The sequence below is a fragment of the Lupinus angustifolius genome, chromosome LG19 (genome assembly GCF_001865875.1).
Source record: "Lupinus angustifolius cultivar Tanjil chromosome LG19, LupAngTanjil_v1.0, whole genome shotgun sequence".
NCBI classification, from domain to species: Eukaryota; Viridiplantae; Streptophyta; class Magnoliopsida; order Fabales; family Fabaceae; genus Lupinus; species Lupinus angustifolius.
The window spans coordinates 4,151,270-4,168,340 of NC_032027.1; the positions used below are offsets into that span (position 1 = coordinate 4,151,270).

The window sequence follows — 17,071 nt, forward strand, 5'->3', positions numbered from 1 at the left end:
TTAGTTAATTTCCTGAAAATTATTATTTACCATAAAGACATATTTTTGTCCCTAAATTGTTTTGTATATATCAATTTGGTCATTTGAAGAATCAAAAGTTCAAAAGGTACAAAAAAAAATCAAATATGAGAAAAATTAATAATTATTATACCTATGACTATTTTGGTTTTGATTCACGATATTTAAGAACTAATTTAGATTTTTAGTTTTTTTGAAATCAAATAGGTACATGTCGAAATTTATAAAAACTAAAGTAAATATCAACTCTATTATTTATATCTATTGTATCTAAAGGTCAAAACAAATGAAGTAGTAAGACATAAGTCTACAACCAAGTCTACATTTGACATCGTTAGGTTTGATGATCTATGACAATCTCAATGTCAAAAACATATATTTTTTTTTAAAACATATTCAATTAATAGGTTATTTTTTAAGTTTATATGTTTAACTTATTAGTTTGCATAAATGTTCATTCAAATAAACTACTGCATTCTAGTCAACTAAGCTATTTAGAGGTATAATTTAAAGTATATTAGAATATAGTATTTCAAAGTAGTTATTTAGATATAATTCCAGATTAAACTAGGTTTTTAAAATGTAAGACTCATACCTTGAAAATAAAGTATATATCATAGCCATTGTGAAGCTTATGCATTGTATTTGAGAGAAATGTCAAAAATTTTTACACAACTTCTATCTAGGTACAACTTATTTATACAAAGTTAAAAACTATTTATAAATTTAATTAAATATGAAAATTTTAAATTGGCTTGTAGATTAGGTAACACTAAACTAGATGCAACTAAACCTTAAAGTTTAGCCTATACTATGCTAATAGATTAGGCTCGCACCATGAGTTACGAATGCAAATCTGACTTATTCATGTCAGCTCAACCAAGCTTATTCTCAACTTTAATGAGACCAAGTATAAAATTACTATTTTTATTTCATTAAATAGTAAGAATATTTGTTAACATTTACCTTATTTCTACTTCTTATTTGTTTGAGTCGACTACAATTTTTACTTTATTTTAGATTAGAAAGTTAGTAGAAGTGAGTATCAATATAATGATAAAGTAATTTGTCTTGCAACCATCATGAGTCCAAATACTGAAAAATGAACTTTTGATTGATGTAAGATTATCTGCCTCATAACCCATTAGGTGACAACCTACACCAAGTCAACCTTTATTAATAGAAGGTTGGTCTTCTACATAAACACTACTTTGAAGAGAATTCATTGTATAGATTTATTTGATGGAAAGAATACCTGACAATTTCAAATATTTGACAATGAAACCTACACAATATTTGATGAAAATGCTCTTTTATTATAATTAAAGGAGAAAAGTGTGAGGAAAAGGTTTATAAAAAGTGTAAAGGAAAAGGAGTTTCCTTATAAGTGGTGACACACTAACTCTGATGTTCTGAACGTGCATTTTTTAATAAGAATTGATTCACATATCCCTTTCAAGTATATAATCCAAGAAAGACATGGCAGCAAATTGTCATGCACTACAGAGATCATGAAACATGGCATCCACTTCCCAAACAAAGACTCAAAGTGTCAACTTATTGTACATATTAGTACTATGATTGAATTGATGATTGAGAGAATGGTATCTATTTTATGTTTGAAGTATAGAGGGAGAAATCAATTAATCAAAGATGAGCCTTGCAAGCTCTTGGCAAAGAAATTGAAGACAACAATATTTAATCATTCTTAACAAAAGTTACCTCTAAGTTTAACCACCCGGCACAAAAGCAAACAATGTTTAACTATTTATGGCAGAAGTTATCTCCAAGGATGATAAATGATCACAAGGATGTAACAACTGAAGAAATAAACTGGCAAAAAGATCACAAGTCTAAGCTTCCTTCTAGGTGTAGATGACATGACTCTCATACCATGTTAAAGTTATAAAATTTAGATATGAAATGAAAAAAAGAATGATCCAAATGATAAATTGTATTAATAGTAACATGAAGGATGATATGATAATATTCTGTTTATTTGATACAAAAGACATAAGATTAACCTAAGTAAGGAAGAAAAATAGATGACCTTAGACAAATGTATATACAAATGTCATTTTTCTAATACCAATGCCATTGGACAAATGTACAAGCCCTAGTTTGTTACACCACCTTGTCATCAAGTATCACCTTCTGCTATCTTTTATTTTCCCTTGAAATATTTCCACTTTTTTTTTGCAACAAATACATTTCCAAGATTGATTGGCCAAAACATAATAATCTAATATTACAACATATGGCTGATTGAAAAACAAAGAGATAATATGTCAATATTAGTCCAAGAAAACCAAAGGGAAAACCACTTTAGCATATTTGAATCCCCCAGTAAGATAATACCAAAACCTGTTCTAAGTTTTTGAGGCTTTGGTTGCAAGTTGAAAATACAAGATGCCTATAAATACCCTACTTTATTCTGCTTTTGGTCATTTAGTTTTTCTCCTTTTTTATTGTAAATGGGGAAATAAGTTTTCTATAACTATTTGCTTATCTTTAGGTTAGGTTATGCAGAAAGCAACAATATCTATACTTTTTCTGCCTTTTAGGCTGCTTTGGTACATCAGAAGAGATACCTTGGGTTACAAGGGTGTTTGATTTTTTCTGACAAGTTGAATTCTTAGGGTCATCTGAAGACATATCTTGGACTGTATCTATGTTCAATGGCTTGTTATTACATATTGTTTGGTCCATTGTTGCTTCAATTGGTCTTGAAAGATTCTGCTTTGGTGAAGCTGGTACAACTTTTTTGTAGTCTACTTCCTTTAAGTTAGGATTTTTACTTGTGTGCCTGTAGGAACATAAGAATAAATTCATCAGTTAAATATACACTTACAATTAACAAGATTTTGTATTAGTTGGCTTATATTTCTAAAAGAAACCATATGGAAGGATACAAAACCAAAATAACTAGAGAAACAATGACATAATCACCTGAAGTTTTGGATGACAGAGTTATCCCCAAGTTCTTGTGAAGTTTCCTCTGGCATAGTGCTGTTTGATACTTGAAAACTAAAATCATTTTGTGGACCTTGTTGATTAAGTTTTGAAGAATATGAATCAACTGTGCCGCCTTTTTCCATTCTGTGGGGCTCTTCATCAGCAGAGCTAGAAGGGGACCTGCGCGAACGAACTCCATTTTTTCGAACACTTGAAATAGCCCTATCTAATGTTTCTAGAGCCAGTTTTACCTCTGGTCTGATATAAACATTTTTGTTGTCCTTCACTGCACTCCTTATATCAACTTCCTCATTTGGAATGCCATCTTTTTTGTCCTCCTCCTCAATCTGTACAATCTCTTTGCTATCTTCTTCTGCAATCTCTCCAACATGTTCTACATTCTCACAATCGAAATTAGTTGCATATCGATCGTTCCTATCCTCGCAAGATTCATGTTTTGCTCCATCTTGCTTACTTTGAATAGGGTCTTCAGCAGGAAGAACGTTATCAACTGGGTTAAGTTCTTCCCCACCCATAGCCTTTGATCCGTTAGCGCTATAGAGAGCTTCACGAATTCTGACATACAACGGGTCCCGCAAGGCCTGGATGAATTCTTTATCATTGCTCATCTTAGAAGCCACAGCCTATAACAATATCAATGCTTGGTTAATGTGAAAAGATGATAGAAAAAATAAATATAAAAAAACAATGTGAGGATGTTTTATGTACATGAGCTAGCAGAAAATGGTAAATAAGCTGAAACCTGTCTTCAAGAAGCCATGAAAATCCTACTATATGTTAAATACATGTTAATACCCTATAATTTAAATATAGATATATTGTTTCCCTTTTCCTGCTCGGTTTAAGGAGGATATTCTACCCTATTTTTTCTTTGTAATCCTGGTTTCCTTCTAGTAAAAATAACTCTATTAACCCCCTCCCATTAAAAATCATTTTGATCTAATAATGGAGTCTCAAACATTGTGCCGCCCTTAATAAAAATAGTACTAATAGTGGAGCCTTGCGCAACGGTTAAAGTTGTTGCCATTTGACAAGGATGTCACATGTTCGGTTTGTGGAATAGCCTATTGCAAATGCAAGGTAAGACTGCATACTGACCCTTCCTTGGACATTGCACATGGTGGGAGCCTTATAGCACCAACTTGCCCATTTTTAATAATACTAATACAAATAATAGGAGCGGCCCAGTGCACGAGGCTCCCTCCTAATGGGGTTTAGGGAGGGTAGACGAAAGCTGCCTTATACTCACAAGCGAAGAGGTTGTTTTCAGAATTTGAACCCATGACTTATAAGTCACAAGGCAAACAACCTTACTATTGCGCCGAGACTCACCCTCACCAATACTGATAATAAATAAAAATAAAATAAATCATCCTTGAGGCTGGTGTTTTCATCAAAAATTAAAATATAATGCAGCCTTACATTTACTTATGACTTATTTTCCATCTCTTGGTAGATGACAAAATAAAATTTAAAAACAAAGTTAATATTTGTTGAATGCCTAAAAGAAGTATATCTGAAAAGAATCTAGGACCTTCTGAAAAAGTCTGAAACCACTGCCAATGAGCTGCCTTGAAATGAAATTTATAAGGGATGGAGGTACAAAATCTAGTTTTATATCCATATTTGCTATTGTCCTACAAAAAATTGACAGAAAAGTAAGTCTTAGGATCAATGTTGCTAATCAAATCCCTTCTCCTTAGTACATTTTTCCTTTTTCAGCACATGTTGGAACTTGGAAGTCAAGCATAAGGCTCTATAAAGAACCTTTAAATTATGTATTTCTTCTATAATCCAATAAGAAATGAATAGGTAACTTATAATTGAAACATAAGACAAGCTACCAAATATCAGTGCAAACAGTAGAATCACTTTAGATAGAACAATCAAAATAGCTACACAAACATTCACAGAAATATCAGCAAAGCCAAGGTTCGGCAAAGTAGCAATCAAAAACAAAAGGTGATCAGGAACTATATCTATAAAGATACCTTTGCTTGAACTATTTAGAAGACTGTAGCACTGAGTTTCATATACAATGAATAGTTTAAGAAAGCATGCCCCTAATTTTCACATACAATTAAACTCATTGTACACTCATCATAAACTTTTGCTGTTGTACAAAAAATATTACCTAAAATTAGCGCAGTTCACTTGCAAAATCTATGGGCAAAATTACCCACTTTATGGATTTGATAAAGAAACAAAACCATATATCAGTATTCAATCCACTTACATGCAGAAGTTTTATCCTATATTGTTGCCTCTTTTTTAATATCAAGGTCCAATAGGAGGAGGCTTTATGGTCTATAACAGCTGACTGTATTCTCATTTCATTCCATTACTTCATTTAAGTAACTTCTTATGTTTGAGTGCTCACTTAAAACTTACCGAAAGTAACTTCTTTCCGATGTCACCTTCTGAATAACAAGGCCTCCCACTAAATCCAATCTCACAAAATCCTTTGCTTCAGGAATTTTATCCTTGTCAAAACCAAAAATGGTCCCGTTAACTCTGTTTGACTCGGAGATCTGAAAGCAAATTAAGCACAAATTTCATTTCCATGAAGCCTAGATCTAGTTTAGAATTGAAGTTCTTAAAAGAGAAGGAAGGGTCCAGGTGACTACCGAATTCAAAATAACAACTATTAAGTCTTCTTGAAAGTATTCAAAGGCATAATAATGCACTATAACCTCCCTCATAGACAGCGGCCATGAAACCTTCATCCTTTCTTCCAAAATTCGAAGCAAAATATAAGCAGCGATCAAAAAATTAAGGCTTTTAGCAGGTCAATGAGATTAAAAATAATTTTTTAATTGATGTTTACATGACAAACCTAACTAGTGATATTTGTTCCCCGATCTGGACCTTCTGCAAACAGTCAGATGCTGTAATTTTGAAGGGGGGAATTGTAGACTGAGGCCACCTGATAAATGAAAAATTGTGAAAAGGGTATCAGCTAGAAGCATGACCGAGATCTTTATTGCGATCACAACTTAGATTCAAAAGCATAATGTGCTATACAGAAACTTTCAGGACCACAGCATAACAAAAATAATGTCAGATGGATGCAAAAAGAAGTCTTGCAAATGTAATTTTGATTACTTGCGATAACTTCCAACCTTATATAGAAATCGACAAGTACAAAAACACCACTGTTTAGTGCTGTTAAGGTAATGATATACCAAAAACTAAAAGCATGTGATGCACTATGGTTCTCACCATTTCTTGTAAAGGGAAGTCTCCCATGAGAGGCATAAACCTATAATGAAGAAAAGAAGTCATTAAATTTCAAATGTTAAAATCGAAAATATGGCTTTTGATGTTAAAAGGGCAATCCTAAAAAAATTCTTCTCCGAGTGCTACTTACCAACATCAACAGGCCCATCTACATAGCCCTCAACTAGCAAAGTATGAAAGGGAGTTCCCTCCGGTGCTTCATGGTACATTACACGGAACTCATCATTATCCTGTTTTATCTGTTGAAAGAAGCAAAAATATAAAATTATAATTAAGAATTAGATTGAAAAAGTTATGTATCTATTATCTATCACCCGAAACGTAAACATGATTTAGAACACAGATGTCACACAAGGTTGCATTAGTCTATTCAAGTCTAAGAGTAGAGTAAACCATCTTGAAGAAAGTTACCAATTGGATAAATATAACAAAATGGTTCAAGATATAAATGAACAGACTAAGATCTAAACGAGTTACGTTAGTGTCTGTAATCTGCATATCGAGAAAACATAACAAGGCTAAATCTACAGAGTAGATGGCATACTTTCCAATCAGTGTGTGATGTACTACATCCTTCAGCTCCCTTATCATCTACAGAAACACTCCTCAACATATCTAGAATGTTAGATACCTCTGCAGTTTTGGTTTCTATTAGTTTCTCCTTATATCCTGCATAAACCAAATAAAAAAATTCAAACAAAAAACAAACTTTACTGACTAGAATAATAATTACACCCGGCTAGTACCATTTCTGCTTCTTTCTAAATGAATTCAAAGGAATCTAGAGAATGTTATTACCTTCTACCTCTTGTTTTGAGGAAGGTAGGAATTGACTTTCGACAAGGGTTTTGAGCATCTGGTCATTTGTTAGATCCGCTGAGGCAAGTGTTTTGTCCAACCTCTCCCTATACTGCACAATCTTTCTTTTTTTCTCCATCTTTGCATCTCTAAGGAAAGTAGGAACAAGCATTCAGAAAATCATTTGATAAATAACCAATTATATGATTCTGATTTCTCAAAAAAAAAATTAAATCATAAGTTCTGCTCTGGGTGGTAAATAAGACTAGTCTAAAATCCACGTGTCGTCATCAAACATGATTGTTAGCATACAAAGGCGGTCCAGTGAATCTACAAAAGGTAGATACATACAGTCTTACTCAGGTACGCGGAAAGACCACTTTCAGAATCTAAACTCGTGGCGTCCTAGTTACGAAGCAACAACCTAACAATTCCGCCTCTCAATTGTTTGTCTAGAAAGATAAGAAAATTTGTATTTGTCACATAAATGATCACAGTATGTTTCTATTCTACCCATTAATCCAACTAAATTGTATATACACTATAAATTTGAAGATTCTGAACTAGATCAGCAACACAACTAAAACAGCAATGCAAGTATCAAAGTACTAAAATTTAATTAATAAACAGCCAACTTACACGAAAATGGAAAATTTCTGCAGCTGAGCTATGATGATGGTTTTAATAAGGGAAAATTGGGTGAAATTCCAAACAACAAAGAGCATAGATCTCAATATCCAACCATTCACACCCTACAATGAAATACAGAACATGGTATATTTCTTCAGATGGAAATAAACTAACAAGTACATGAAATTAGAGAGAAATAACAGACACCCAAATCAAAATATTGAATTGGGTACCCCAATACATTATTATCATTATTATTATTAAATTATTGAATATATAAGAAAAATAAAAGATTTGTTTTTTACAATAAAAAAGGGGCATACTATGTACTGAACAGAGTATTGGAGAGAATCCGTGTCCGTGAAAGGGAATTGGTCCAATACAACATTGTAGTTTGTTATACAATGCTTTAAAATAATGTCAAATGATTTTGGTAGTTGTGAAAAAAATGTAGTTTACACAAAATTTATTAAAATAACTTCTTTCTAAAAGTATTTCTCTCAGAAAATATTATTATATTAATTGGATCTCATCTTATGATAGTATCCAACATTTCAACTCTAGGATAGGGAAAAATAATCATATAGTAAGTTATTGTATTTATTGTTATATTTGAGAATAAAAGTGTTATTATATTATATTTAAATAATAAATTTTTTAAATTATATTACTTATTTTTTTGTTTTTATATTTTCCTAGTCGATATTAATAAGATAAGGAATGTCTATATTTATATTTGGTCATAGTTCATTTCAAATAGAATCTTAACACACTCATGCAATGTTAAATTATTTTGTGTTGTGAGAATTGGATGGTCTGATCATTAAATAGACTTAAAAATAGTTTTGATTTGCGGTCTTAATTGAATGACGGTTTAACTGTTTTGAATTGGAAAAATTATGGTATGGTCGTGTTAAACTCAGTTAAACGGGATTAAATCGAGAAGTAAACCGGACGATTTACTTAAAAATTAAAAAAGTGGAATACTACTCTAATCTTTTGTTTTGTTTAGGTCCAAAAAAATGAAAAATGCATTACTTCAATATAATTATACATAATTGCTAATTATATAAAGTTTTTCATTCGTATATAATTATATATTTATAGATAAAATTTATTAATTATGTATGAAATTATTATGTCATATCGAACAGTTTAATCATTTAAACTAGTTGAACCTAACACATGACTCATTCCTGTTTGATGTACGATTCAGGTTTCATAACATCAAATATGAAGTTAACTTTAATATTATTCTATTAATGATTTGATTGAGCAAATGTAACTCACCCAAAAGCTAATTCATAATGGATATGAAATTCTAATACTTAAAAGCATTGAATATGAAATTCTAATACTTTAACAAACATCCCTAATTTCTGGTTTGGACATTAGATGTATGAAGTTAACATGATTAGATACTTATCATTGTTCCAACATTTGTAGCTAATTCTCATGCCATATTAAAAAAATGGGACCTAACTTCATGACTTTTATTACTTATCTAATATTGGATCTCAATAGACATGAATACAATCTTACCTTGATTGGTGTTCTTATTTCCTAAATCCTCATCTTTGTTTCCAATCTCCATTTGGAGTTTTTTTTTCTTCACATATGACAATTTCTTAACTCTTTTGGTAAAATTATTATAAAAATACATACAAGTTTAGGAATGATTTCAATTTAGGTAAACAAAATTAAACCACAAACCTATTATTTATTTTTTGGGTTAATTTAATCTAAAATTGATATAAATAGAGGATAGTAAAATGAATAAAGTAATAATATATGGTAAGGTATAATAATATAATATAATTAGTAATTATTTAAAATAAAAAATAAAAAAAATGTTTCAAACTGAATTTTACCTTTATCCTTATTTGAATATGAGAAAGTTATTTAAGTAATGTGATTTCTTAATAGCAATAATATTGATATATCAATTATAGTGGTGATGACAAAAGTGATGAGGTGGGGTGTTAGTGAGGATGACAACAAATATTGCAAAATGATATTAATGATGATGGTATCAATACAATCATTTTAAACTTGGAATGTAGGATACATTTCAACTTGTGGATGTTAAAATAGTTGTAATTTTGTTTTATATAATTGATTAATAATATAGTCAATCAATTATCTGGATATTGTTTAGTTGTAATTCTGTTATGGATAATTGATTAACAAAATAATTAATTGATTATCTAGTTAGTTGTTGTAGTTAGTTAAGCTGAGTTTTGTATACAATAATTAATTATCAATTTGTTTAATCGATTATGTTGTTAAAAAAAATTTTTTGTTGTATTTTCTTCTCTTTTAGTAGAAAATGTTAATTTTACACCTTTGTAACAATAATGAGAAAACTTACTCATTTTAATAGAATTTTGATTCTCATTCTCTATCTTTCCTTTCTCCTTTCTTCTTTTAAGTTTTCTTTCTTATCCTTCTTATTCTTCAAGAAGATTTACCATAACTCATATCATATTTTAACAAGACTGCCATATCAGCATGATGGTGGTGGCAAGACAACAATAATTGTATTATAGATTTGCAATTCTTACAATGAAGGTTAATAATTGAAAATAATTTAAGATAGATACCCCTCTTATTATTTTCAGAGTAAATTATATTGATATTCCTTGAGTTTTAGTGGAATTGTATAAATCATTCCTCTATTTTTTACACCTAAAAAACCCCTGATTTTTATACATACATCACTATCCTTGCATGAGACATAAGTGCAATTTTTTAAAGAAAAATGATGATAAGGGTAATTAAACTTAAACAAAATATGATATATTGTGGAGATAAATCTAAATAGTATACGAGTCTAAGACATTTTTATTATTTTTGGTTCATTACAAAATACATCAATAATTCTAAGGAGATATTGTTTAAAATACTCTTATACTATATTGTAGCGAACAAAAAATAATAAAAATGTATTAACTTGTATACTATTTATACTTGTTTCTATAATATATCATATTTTGTTTAACTTAATTACAGTTATCACTCCTTTTTGTTTCAAAAATCACTTAGTTATCATAGTGATAGTCAGGGGCGAACCTTGGAAGGGACAGCTGGGGGCAGCTGCCCCTTAATTTTTTTATTAAATAATTTATTTATTTTTTTTTCCTCCAGGAACACATCTATTATTTTATAAAGTGTGTTGCTCCATATGTCACTTGTTGTGTTTGGTCATAAAAATACGTAATTATTAAAATTTTAAATTATAAAATGTGACACATAAAGTTTTACACACTTTTTGGAGCAAATGTACTACCTTTACCTACACATCATGATAAATAAATATAATGCAACTTGTGTGGTTCTTTTAAAAATTAACATAATAGATCAAATTTTCTTATACGTTTAAATGTTAATGTTGCTTATAAGAACATGACTTCATTTAATTTCATAATTATTTTACACTTACTAAAAGAAATTATTGTATGTATTAATAATATATATCTTAATGATACTTATAAGTCATTTAATATTGATAATATATTTTTTGTCAAAAATTTATATTCAATGAGCAATGAGATTAGTTTGAGATCTCAATGTCAACATTTTTTTTTGGTCTCTTTAGCCATTCAATTTTGAAAATTTTCTACCATATGTTGTTAGTCATATATTGCATTACCAAATAATTCATCTTATTTTATCTATTGTGGTTCAACTACTATATAAATATCATTTTCGGCAATAAAATCAACTAAACAAAATTACATAGTAACATAGAATATTAATTTCTTGCTAACAACATAATGATTTATATTAAAAAAAATAGTTGAAGATTTTATCTCTGATCTCATCCTGTATGTTTCTTTATATTGTCGTTATTCAATTAATTTTAATTATAAATTATAATTAAATATTATTGTCCCTCATAAAATTTTGATCAAGATCTGCCACTAGTGATAGTCAATAATCATTAATTATTTTACAAAAATGTCCTCATTAATTTGTTGGAAAAAACAAAAGAAATAATATAAATGATAGTTTTGAAAATTTTATTTAATTATTTACAATCTTAATGATATTAAATAGTAAATATATTAATCAACTTCTTTAATTTGCATGGAACAATTCAAAATGGTCTTATGAAAACGAATGGCGTAATTATAATTTTAAATGTAAAATGGTATTATTTAAAACGATAACTCTACTTCCAAAATAAATTTGAAGTATGATAATTAAAATTTTAATCTTCGGTCTAATTTCAAGTTCCAATTTTATATTCAATTCCATGAGTTAAATTGACACTCATATAATTAAACTTAGACCCGAGACCATCTTCTACCAAAAGCACTGTGATGCCAATTAATTTTTAGAAGTCTGCACAATCTTATAATTTGACCTTGTAAACAATTATTTTTATTTAAGAATGTTACCATAAATATCGCTAATATATAATAAATATATAATATGTAATTAAGTTGATCAACATTGACAAATTATAGTTAAAATTGGTTTATTATAAAAATATTCATATTTTTAAAGTAACATATTAAAGATTAGAACTTAAACTTGATAGTTATTTGCATCATGGTCAATCATTGAATTATTTAAATAATTGAGTTATATCTATACTCCTATACTATATATAAAGCTAAAACTTGAAATAATTATCACTATGATTTTATTTTATTATTTTACTCTTAATTTTTTTTTTTAAAATAAAACCATATAATCCTATATAACTATAATTAATACATATCACTTTAAGTTGGATATTATAATAAATACAAAAAATATAACATGAAGTACATCCAATAAAAACATCGTAATTTTTTAAAATACAAATTTAGTACTTAATATTGTAGAATAAAAATGCGGGTCGGCAGACACGAAGTGTCTGTCGACACGTTAGTATATTATAAAGGGAAAGTCTATAAAAACACCTCAAACTTTATCTCTTTTGCAAATAAGCATTGTGAACTATTTTATCTTTCTAATTACCCTTAAACTTTAACTATTGGTGAAATTAATCCTTCCATAAAGATATTGTTAAATTAAAAGCAAATTAAAATCTTAACTCATGCACATTTTTAGTTTAGACTGTTAATTTTATTTTATTATTGTATATATAACAATATTATTATATTAATCACTTTTAACTTTATAATTTAATTATTTTCTTATTCTCAATCAATTTTGTACTTTGATCACAGTTTCCTTCAAATATCAATGTTGGCTAACATGCTTTATTGCATTCTTACTATTGTGAGTTTGATTGCATCAATTTCCATGTTATCTATGAGTAATTTAATAATATATTTATACAATGATCAATTTCATTAAATTTTAAAGCTTAAGGGGTAATTAAGAAGAAAAATAGTTCATGATATCTACTTGCAAAAGACATAAAATTCAGGGAGACTTTATTCATTTTCCCTATTATAAATAATAATATTTTTTGATAAAATAAATAAATAAGTTAACTCATATTAGATTAATTTAGTAATTACATGTTAAACTACTATACTATCATACCTCCACTCTATAGGTTAGGATAATATATTAATATTATTAGTATAAAGATCTATATACAGTTAATATATCATATATTATTTATTTATATTACTTTTTTAGGATACAATGATGAATTTAAAACCTTTGCTAAGGTGAACCTATCTATATGTGTTAAAATATGTTATATTAAAATGAGATAAAGTTCCATGTATGAGATACCCCAAAGTGGTTTCATGTTTGTCTTAATTCGAATAATACAAATGTGATAGAGAAAACACTATGCATGAGTTATTACTTCTTCTCCTTATGATATCAAGTCTGCAAAAACAATTGAGAAGTTAGGGCTTCATAATTGGGCAAGAGGAATCCATATGAAGGCATGCATGAATCTTGATCATGGACTATAGTTCAATCAAATATCTTCCACATAGAAAAAGCAAGAAAGCTAGTGAGAAAAATGTAGAAAATGAGTAAAGTGATCACAATCATCAACCCAACAATTTTCTTGAAGTGGGTTACTTCTTTTTTTTTTAAATTTGTTGATTTTGAAATCATCCAAATTTAATAGAAAATATATTTAACTTAATTAAGTTTACATGCTTTCAAAACCACCAAATTTAAAATATGTAAAAAGTTAAACATGTAAGCTTTCTTCATATCAACCTTATCAAGTTTGGCTAGCTTCTCGGGGTTATAGCCTTTCTCACTTAGGAAAACGGGTGGAGATAATCAGTGGTGGGTCCAAGACTCTAAATTAGTAAATACAAGTTGAATTGAATAGTTCAAAATATAGAGAAAAGGACAATGGAAAGGTGGAAGGTTATCAAAATTATCAATGCTATAAGATGTAGTATTATACTATTATAGTGGATTCCCCAATTTGTAGAGCCCTTCAGGCTTCACTGTCTATAACCACTAAGAACAAAAAAAATCTTCTTTTGGACTCTAGACATTTCATGTCGGCATTCCTGTTCTAATTTATTGTCCCGGTCCATTGAGAAAGTGTCACTGAATTAAAAAAAAATTCTAAAAACACAAATTAACAATTATATATTACTTAGATGAACCTAATTGATCCGAGATATGGACACATACTCATCAATTAATTATGTCTTATTTCTTGTGGGGAGAAGTGATAATCCCCATTAAAAATTTCCCATAGCATAATATGAAGACTGGAACAAATGCAACAAGCATAAACAATTATTGTATGGTCAAAAATATTTCCTGTTATTTTCTTCCCCAAATTATATTCTAGAGTTAAGGCCCCAAATTGCAGTTTGATATCTAAAAACTAACCGTTTGACCCTTCAAAATTACAAGATTGTGGGACATATTAGTGACAGTCTTAAACAAACATTTGGTGAATTATGCAGAGGTACTCACCTTGAAAAACAGTTTTAAAGATAGATTTGGATCATTTGGATGTAATTATGCTATGATGTTCATCTTGAAAACCCGTTTTAATGTCCTAACAAAACACTACAACTCTATTGAAAAAAGGTTTTAGTTGGGATAAACACAACAGAAGGTTGTGGCTGAGGACTAAGTTTGACAAAGATGCATCATGGTATGAAGTATGTTTTTGTCCTAAACAAAAATCAATAGTCTACTACCACCACCACTTCCAGCTACATAGAACTAAATGTATTCATTTTTATCCTAGCAATGAAACTACACCTACTTGGGAGAAAAATAACTGTGATGCAAGCCAAATCTTAAAAAGGGAACTTGTGAGGGCATGAGCTCAGGGAGAAAAATGAGCACTCCTATGGAAGATATAGGAGCATCGCATATATGCAATTAAACAGATCATTAAGTAGAGTTAAAATAAGGCACTGGTATCATTGCCAATAGCCCAATATCATGAAGACTTGAGAGTAAAACTACAATAAACTTATTTGAACAACTATTCTCAGCAACTTTCAAATAAGTATGCATTATAAAAAGCAAAGTCGTCTGAAAAGTTATCTACAATGGTTGTACAAATAAACCTCTCTTAAAGATATACTTATATAGGGTTTAAAATTAACTTGGTTCAAATCTGAAAATAAAGAATTGGCCTATGTGCCAAACTCGCAGTGATTCAAATTACTGAATGCATCACACCATACAGCCACAATATTACGGTTATAGTGACCGCTGCATCGCACCACAATTGTAGTGTGACACCGAATCAGAATGATGTGGCCGCATCGGGCCACAGTGCAACCGCATCTGTCCATATTTGCTCCGAATCAGGCCCCATCAAATTCAAAGATATTTTTCAATCACAAAATAATTCACACAGTAGTGGCCACAGTCTGCAGGCCACAATCTGCATCACGACGCCTGCAATCATAATAACCGCACTTGTGACCGCAACCACAATTTAAATCATTGCGCCAAAGAAAAAACATAGAGAATGTGATTTTTATTAAACTTTCAAGATTATGGCAGTGGGGAAAATGAATTAGGAATGAGCAATTTATTTAATACTAATAGTTACATATGAACTTACTACACTCGCTGGCAACACATCAAACAACAATACTATCTCACAACAATTCTTTCTTTCAGGGTAATCCAAATTAAACACCATCTATCAATTTTATTAGCAAATTAGCAGTAGTGATAACAGAGAGAAAAGAGTGACTGTGCCTTGAAGTTCTAGCTATGCAAATGGGTTCTGTTTCTGAGAATCTCAACACCTAAGTAATCAAGTGTACCCTGAACTGCAACATGAGGCTTCCCAACCTTGACGCGAATAGCAGAAATCTGTTCATACTTAGTGAGTGTTGTGATTGCAATTTTGTGAGCTACTGATTCCAGAAGGTTCTGAGGTGAACCTTCAAGAACTTCCTTTGCTATTCTGCATCACCAATTACTCACATATTAATCAACTAGATTACATTTACATCCACTATAGAGAATTATGAACATCCAAGTTTGTCACTCAGAAAATTAGTGTTAGTGTTAGTTTAGGCTTACAAAATTGATTCTAAAAAAGTTGGGTATTTACTATTTCAATAAAATTAAGGGAGGAGACTCCCACCTACACCTACACCTAGTGGAACGGTATCAGGAGGATACAGTCCCACCAGTGAAAAGTCAGAATACAACATCTTGAACTAAAACCTTATAAACTCTTCAACACATGCCTCATATCTAATGTATATAACTTCACACCCGAATAAACCTAACATCGACCAAGCTCAGTTTAGTTTTTAAATATATAAATATAAAAAGTAAGAGTAAGTAAGAGACCGATAGATTTCAGTGTAACTAATAGTAAGAGACAAGTTATCAGAAACAGCAGCGGGTATGAGATCCATCCAAGCATCAATATCAACCAAGAACTTCTGACCTAATGTCCTTTCTTCTGCTTTTGCGCCATGAAATCCATGGAATGCTAATCCACGTAATATCAATTTGTCTCCTTCCATTTTCTTACACTGTAAATTAATCGATTAGTAATTAATAATGTATAATAGATAGAGATGATAATAAGAAGCATGGTGCATAGAGAAACTCACAGGATTTGAACAATGTGTTTTTGGAGATTATGCGGTGGTTGTGTATCCTTCACTGGTTATGGAATATATATTAGTATTTTTATTGTTAGGGACCCTTCACCCAACCCGGCCCGTATATTTTTAAAAACATATTGCTTCTTTCTCCTCCCTACTCTCTATTATTATTATTATTTTTTATCATCTCGTTTCTTGCACTCCGTTATTGTTTATTTGTTTTTGTTTAAGTTTATGAGTTGGTATTTTCCAAATTATGCAAGGTGGTAAAGGAAACTACTTTTATTTATCTTAATAATTAAGTGAATATCATAAATGAAAGACAAAAATAGTTTACCCACTAATACTATAAGAATTTATATTGCATTATTTATCAATCAAGTGTTAATTTCTAAAATAAGATAATACATGTAAAT

The 17,071-nt window shown here is 29.8% G+C and overlaps 2 protein-coding genes across 5 annotated transcripts; both read right to left on the bottom strand.

Annotated features, from left to right (window-relative positions):
- Positions 2,254-8,042, bottom strand: LOC109334869. 3 transcript variants are annotated; one of them, XM_019570854.1, is made up of 12 exons: positions 7,986-8,042; positions 7,672-7,784; positions 7,033-7,181; positions 6,779-6,903; positions 6,365-6,473; positions 6,217-6,256; positions 5,831-5,920; positions 5,622-5,721; positions 5,386-5,525; positions 4,529-4,631; positions 2,968-3,617; positions 2,254-2,824 (listed from the first exon to the last, which is right to left on the bottom strand). In XM_019570854.1, exons 2-12 carry the CDS (start codon positions 7,755-7,757, stop codon positions 2,530-2,532), a joined length of 1,887 nt encoding a protein of 628 aa, XP_019426399.1. In that variant the 5' UTR covers positions 7,758-7,784; positions 7,986-8,042; the 3' UTR covers positions 2,254-2,529. The 3 variants fall into 3 exon arrangements, with proteins under 3 accessions (XP_019426399.1, XP_019426400.1, XP_019426401.1); XM_019570855.1 differs by lacking the exon at positions 7,986-8,042 and having other exon boundaries at positions 2,254-2,631; positions 2,668-2,824; positions 7,672-7,897; XM_019570856.1 differs by lacking the exon at positions 7,986-8,042 and having other exon boundaries at positions 2,254-2,634; positions 2,695-2,824; positions 7,672-7,896.
- On the bottom strand, positions 15,597-16,684 carry LOC109333678 (dihydroneopterin aldolase 1-like). 2 transcript variants are annotated; one of them, XM_019569219.1, is made up of 3 exons: positions 16,662-16,684; positions 16,393-16,580; positions 15,597-15,997 (listed from the first exon to the last, which is right to left on the bottom strand). In XM_019569219.1, exons 2-3 carry the CDS (start codon positions 16,569-16,571, stop codon positions 15,796-15,798), a joined length of 381 nt encoding a protein of 126 aa, XP_019424764.1. In that variant the 5' UTR covers positions 16,572-16,580; positions 16,662-16,684; the 3' UTR covers positions 15,597-15,795. The 2 variants fall into 2 exon arrangements, with proteins under 2 accessions (XP_019424764.1, XP_019424765.1); XM_019569220.1 differs by having other exon boundaries at positions 16,393-16,585; positions 16,663-16,680.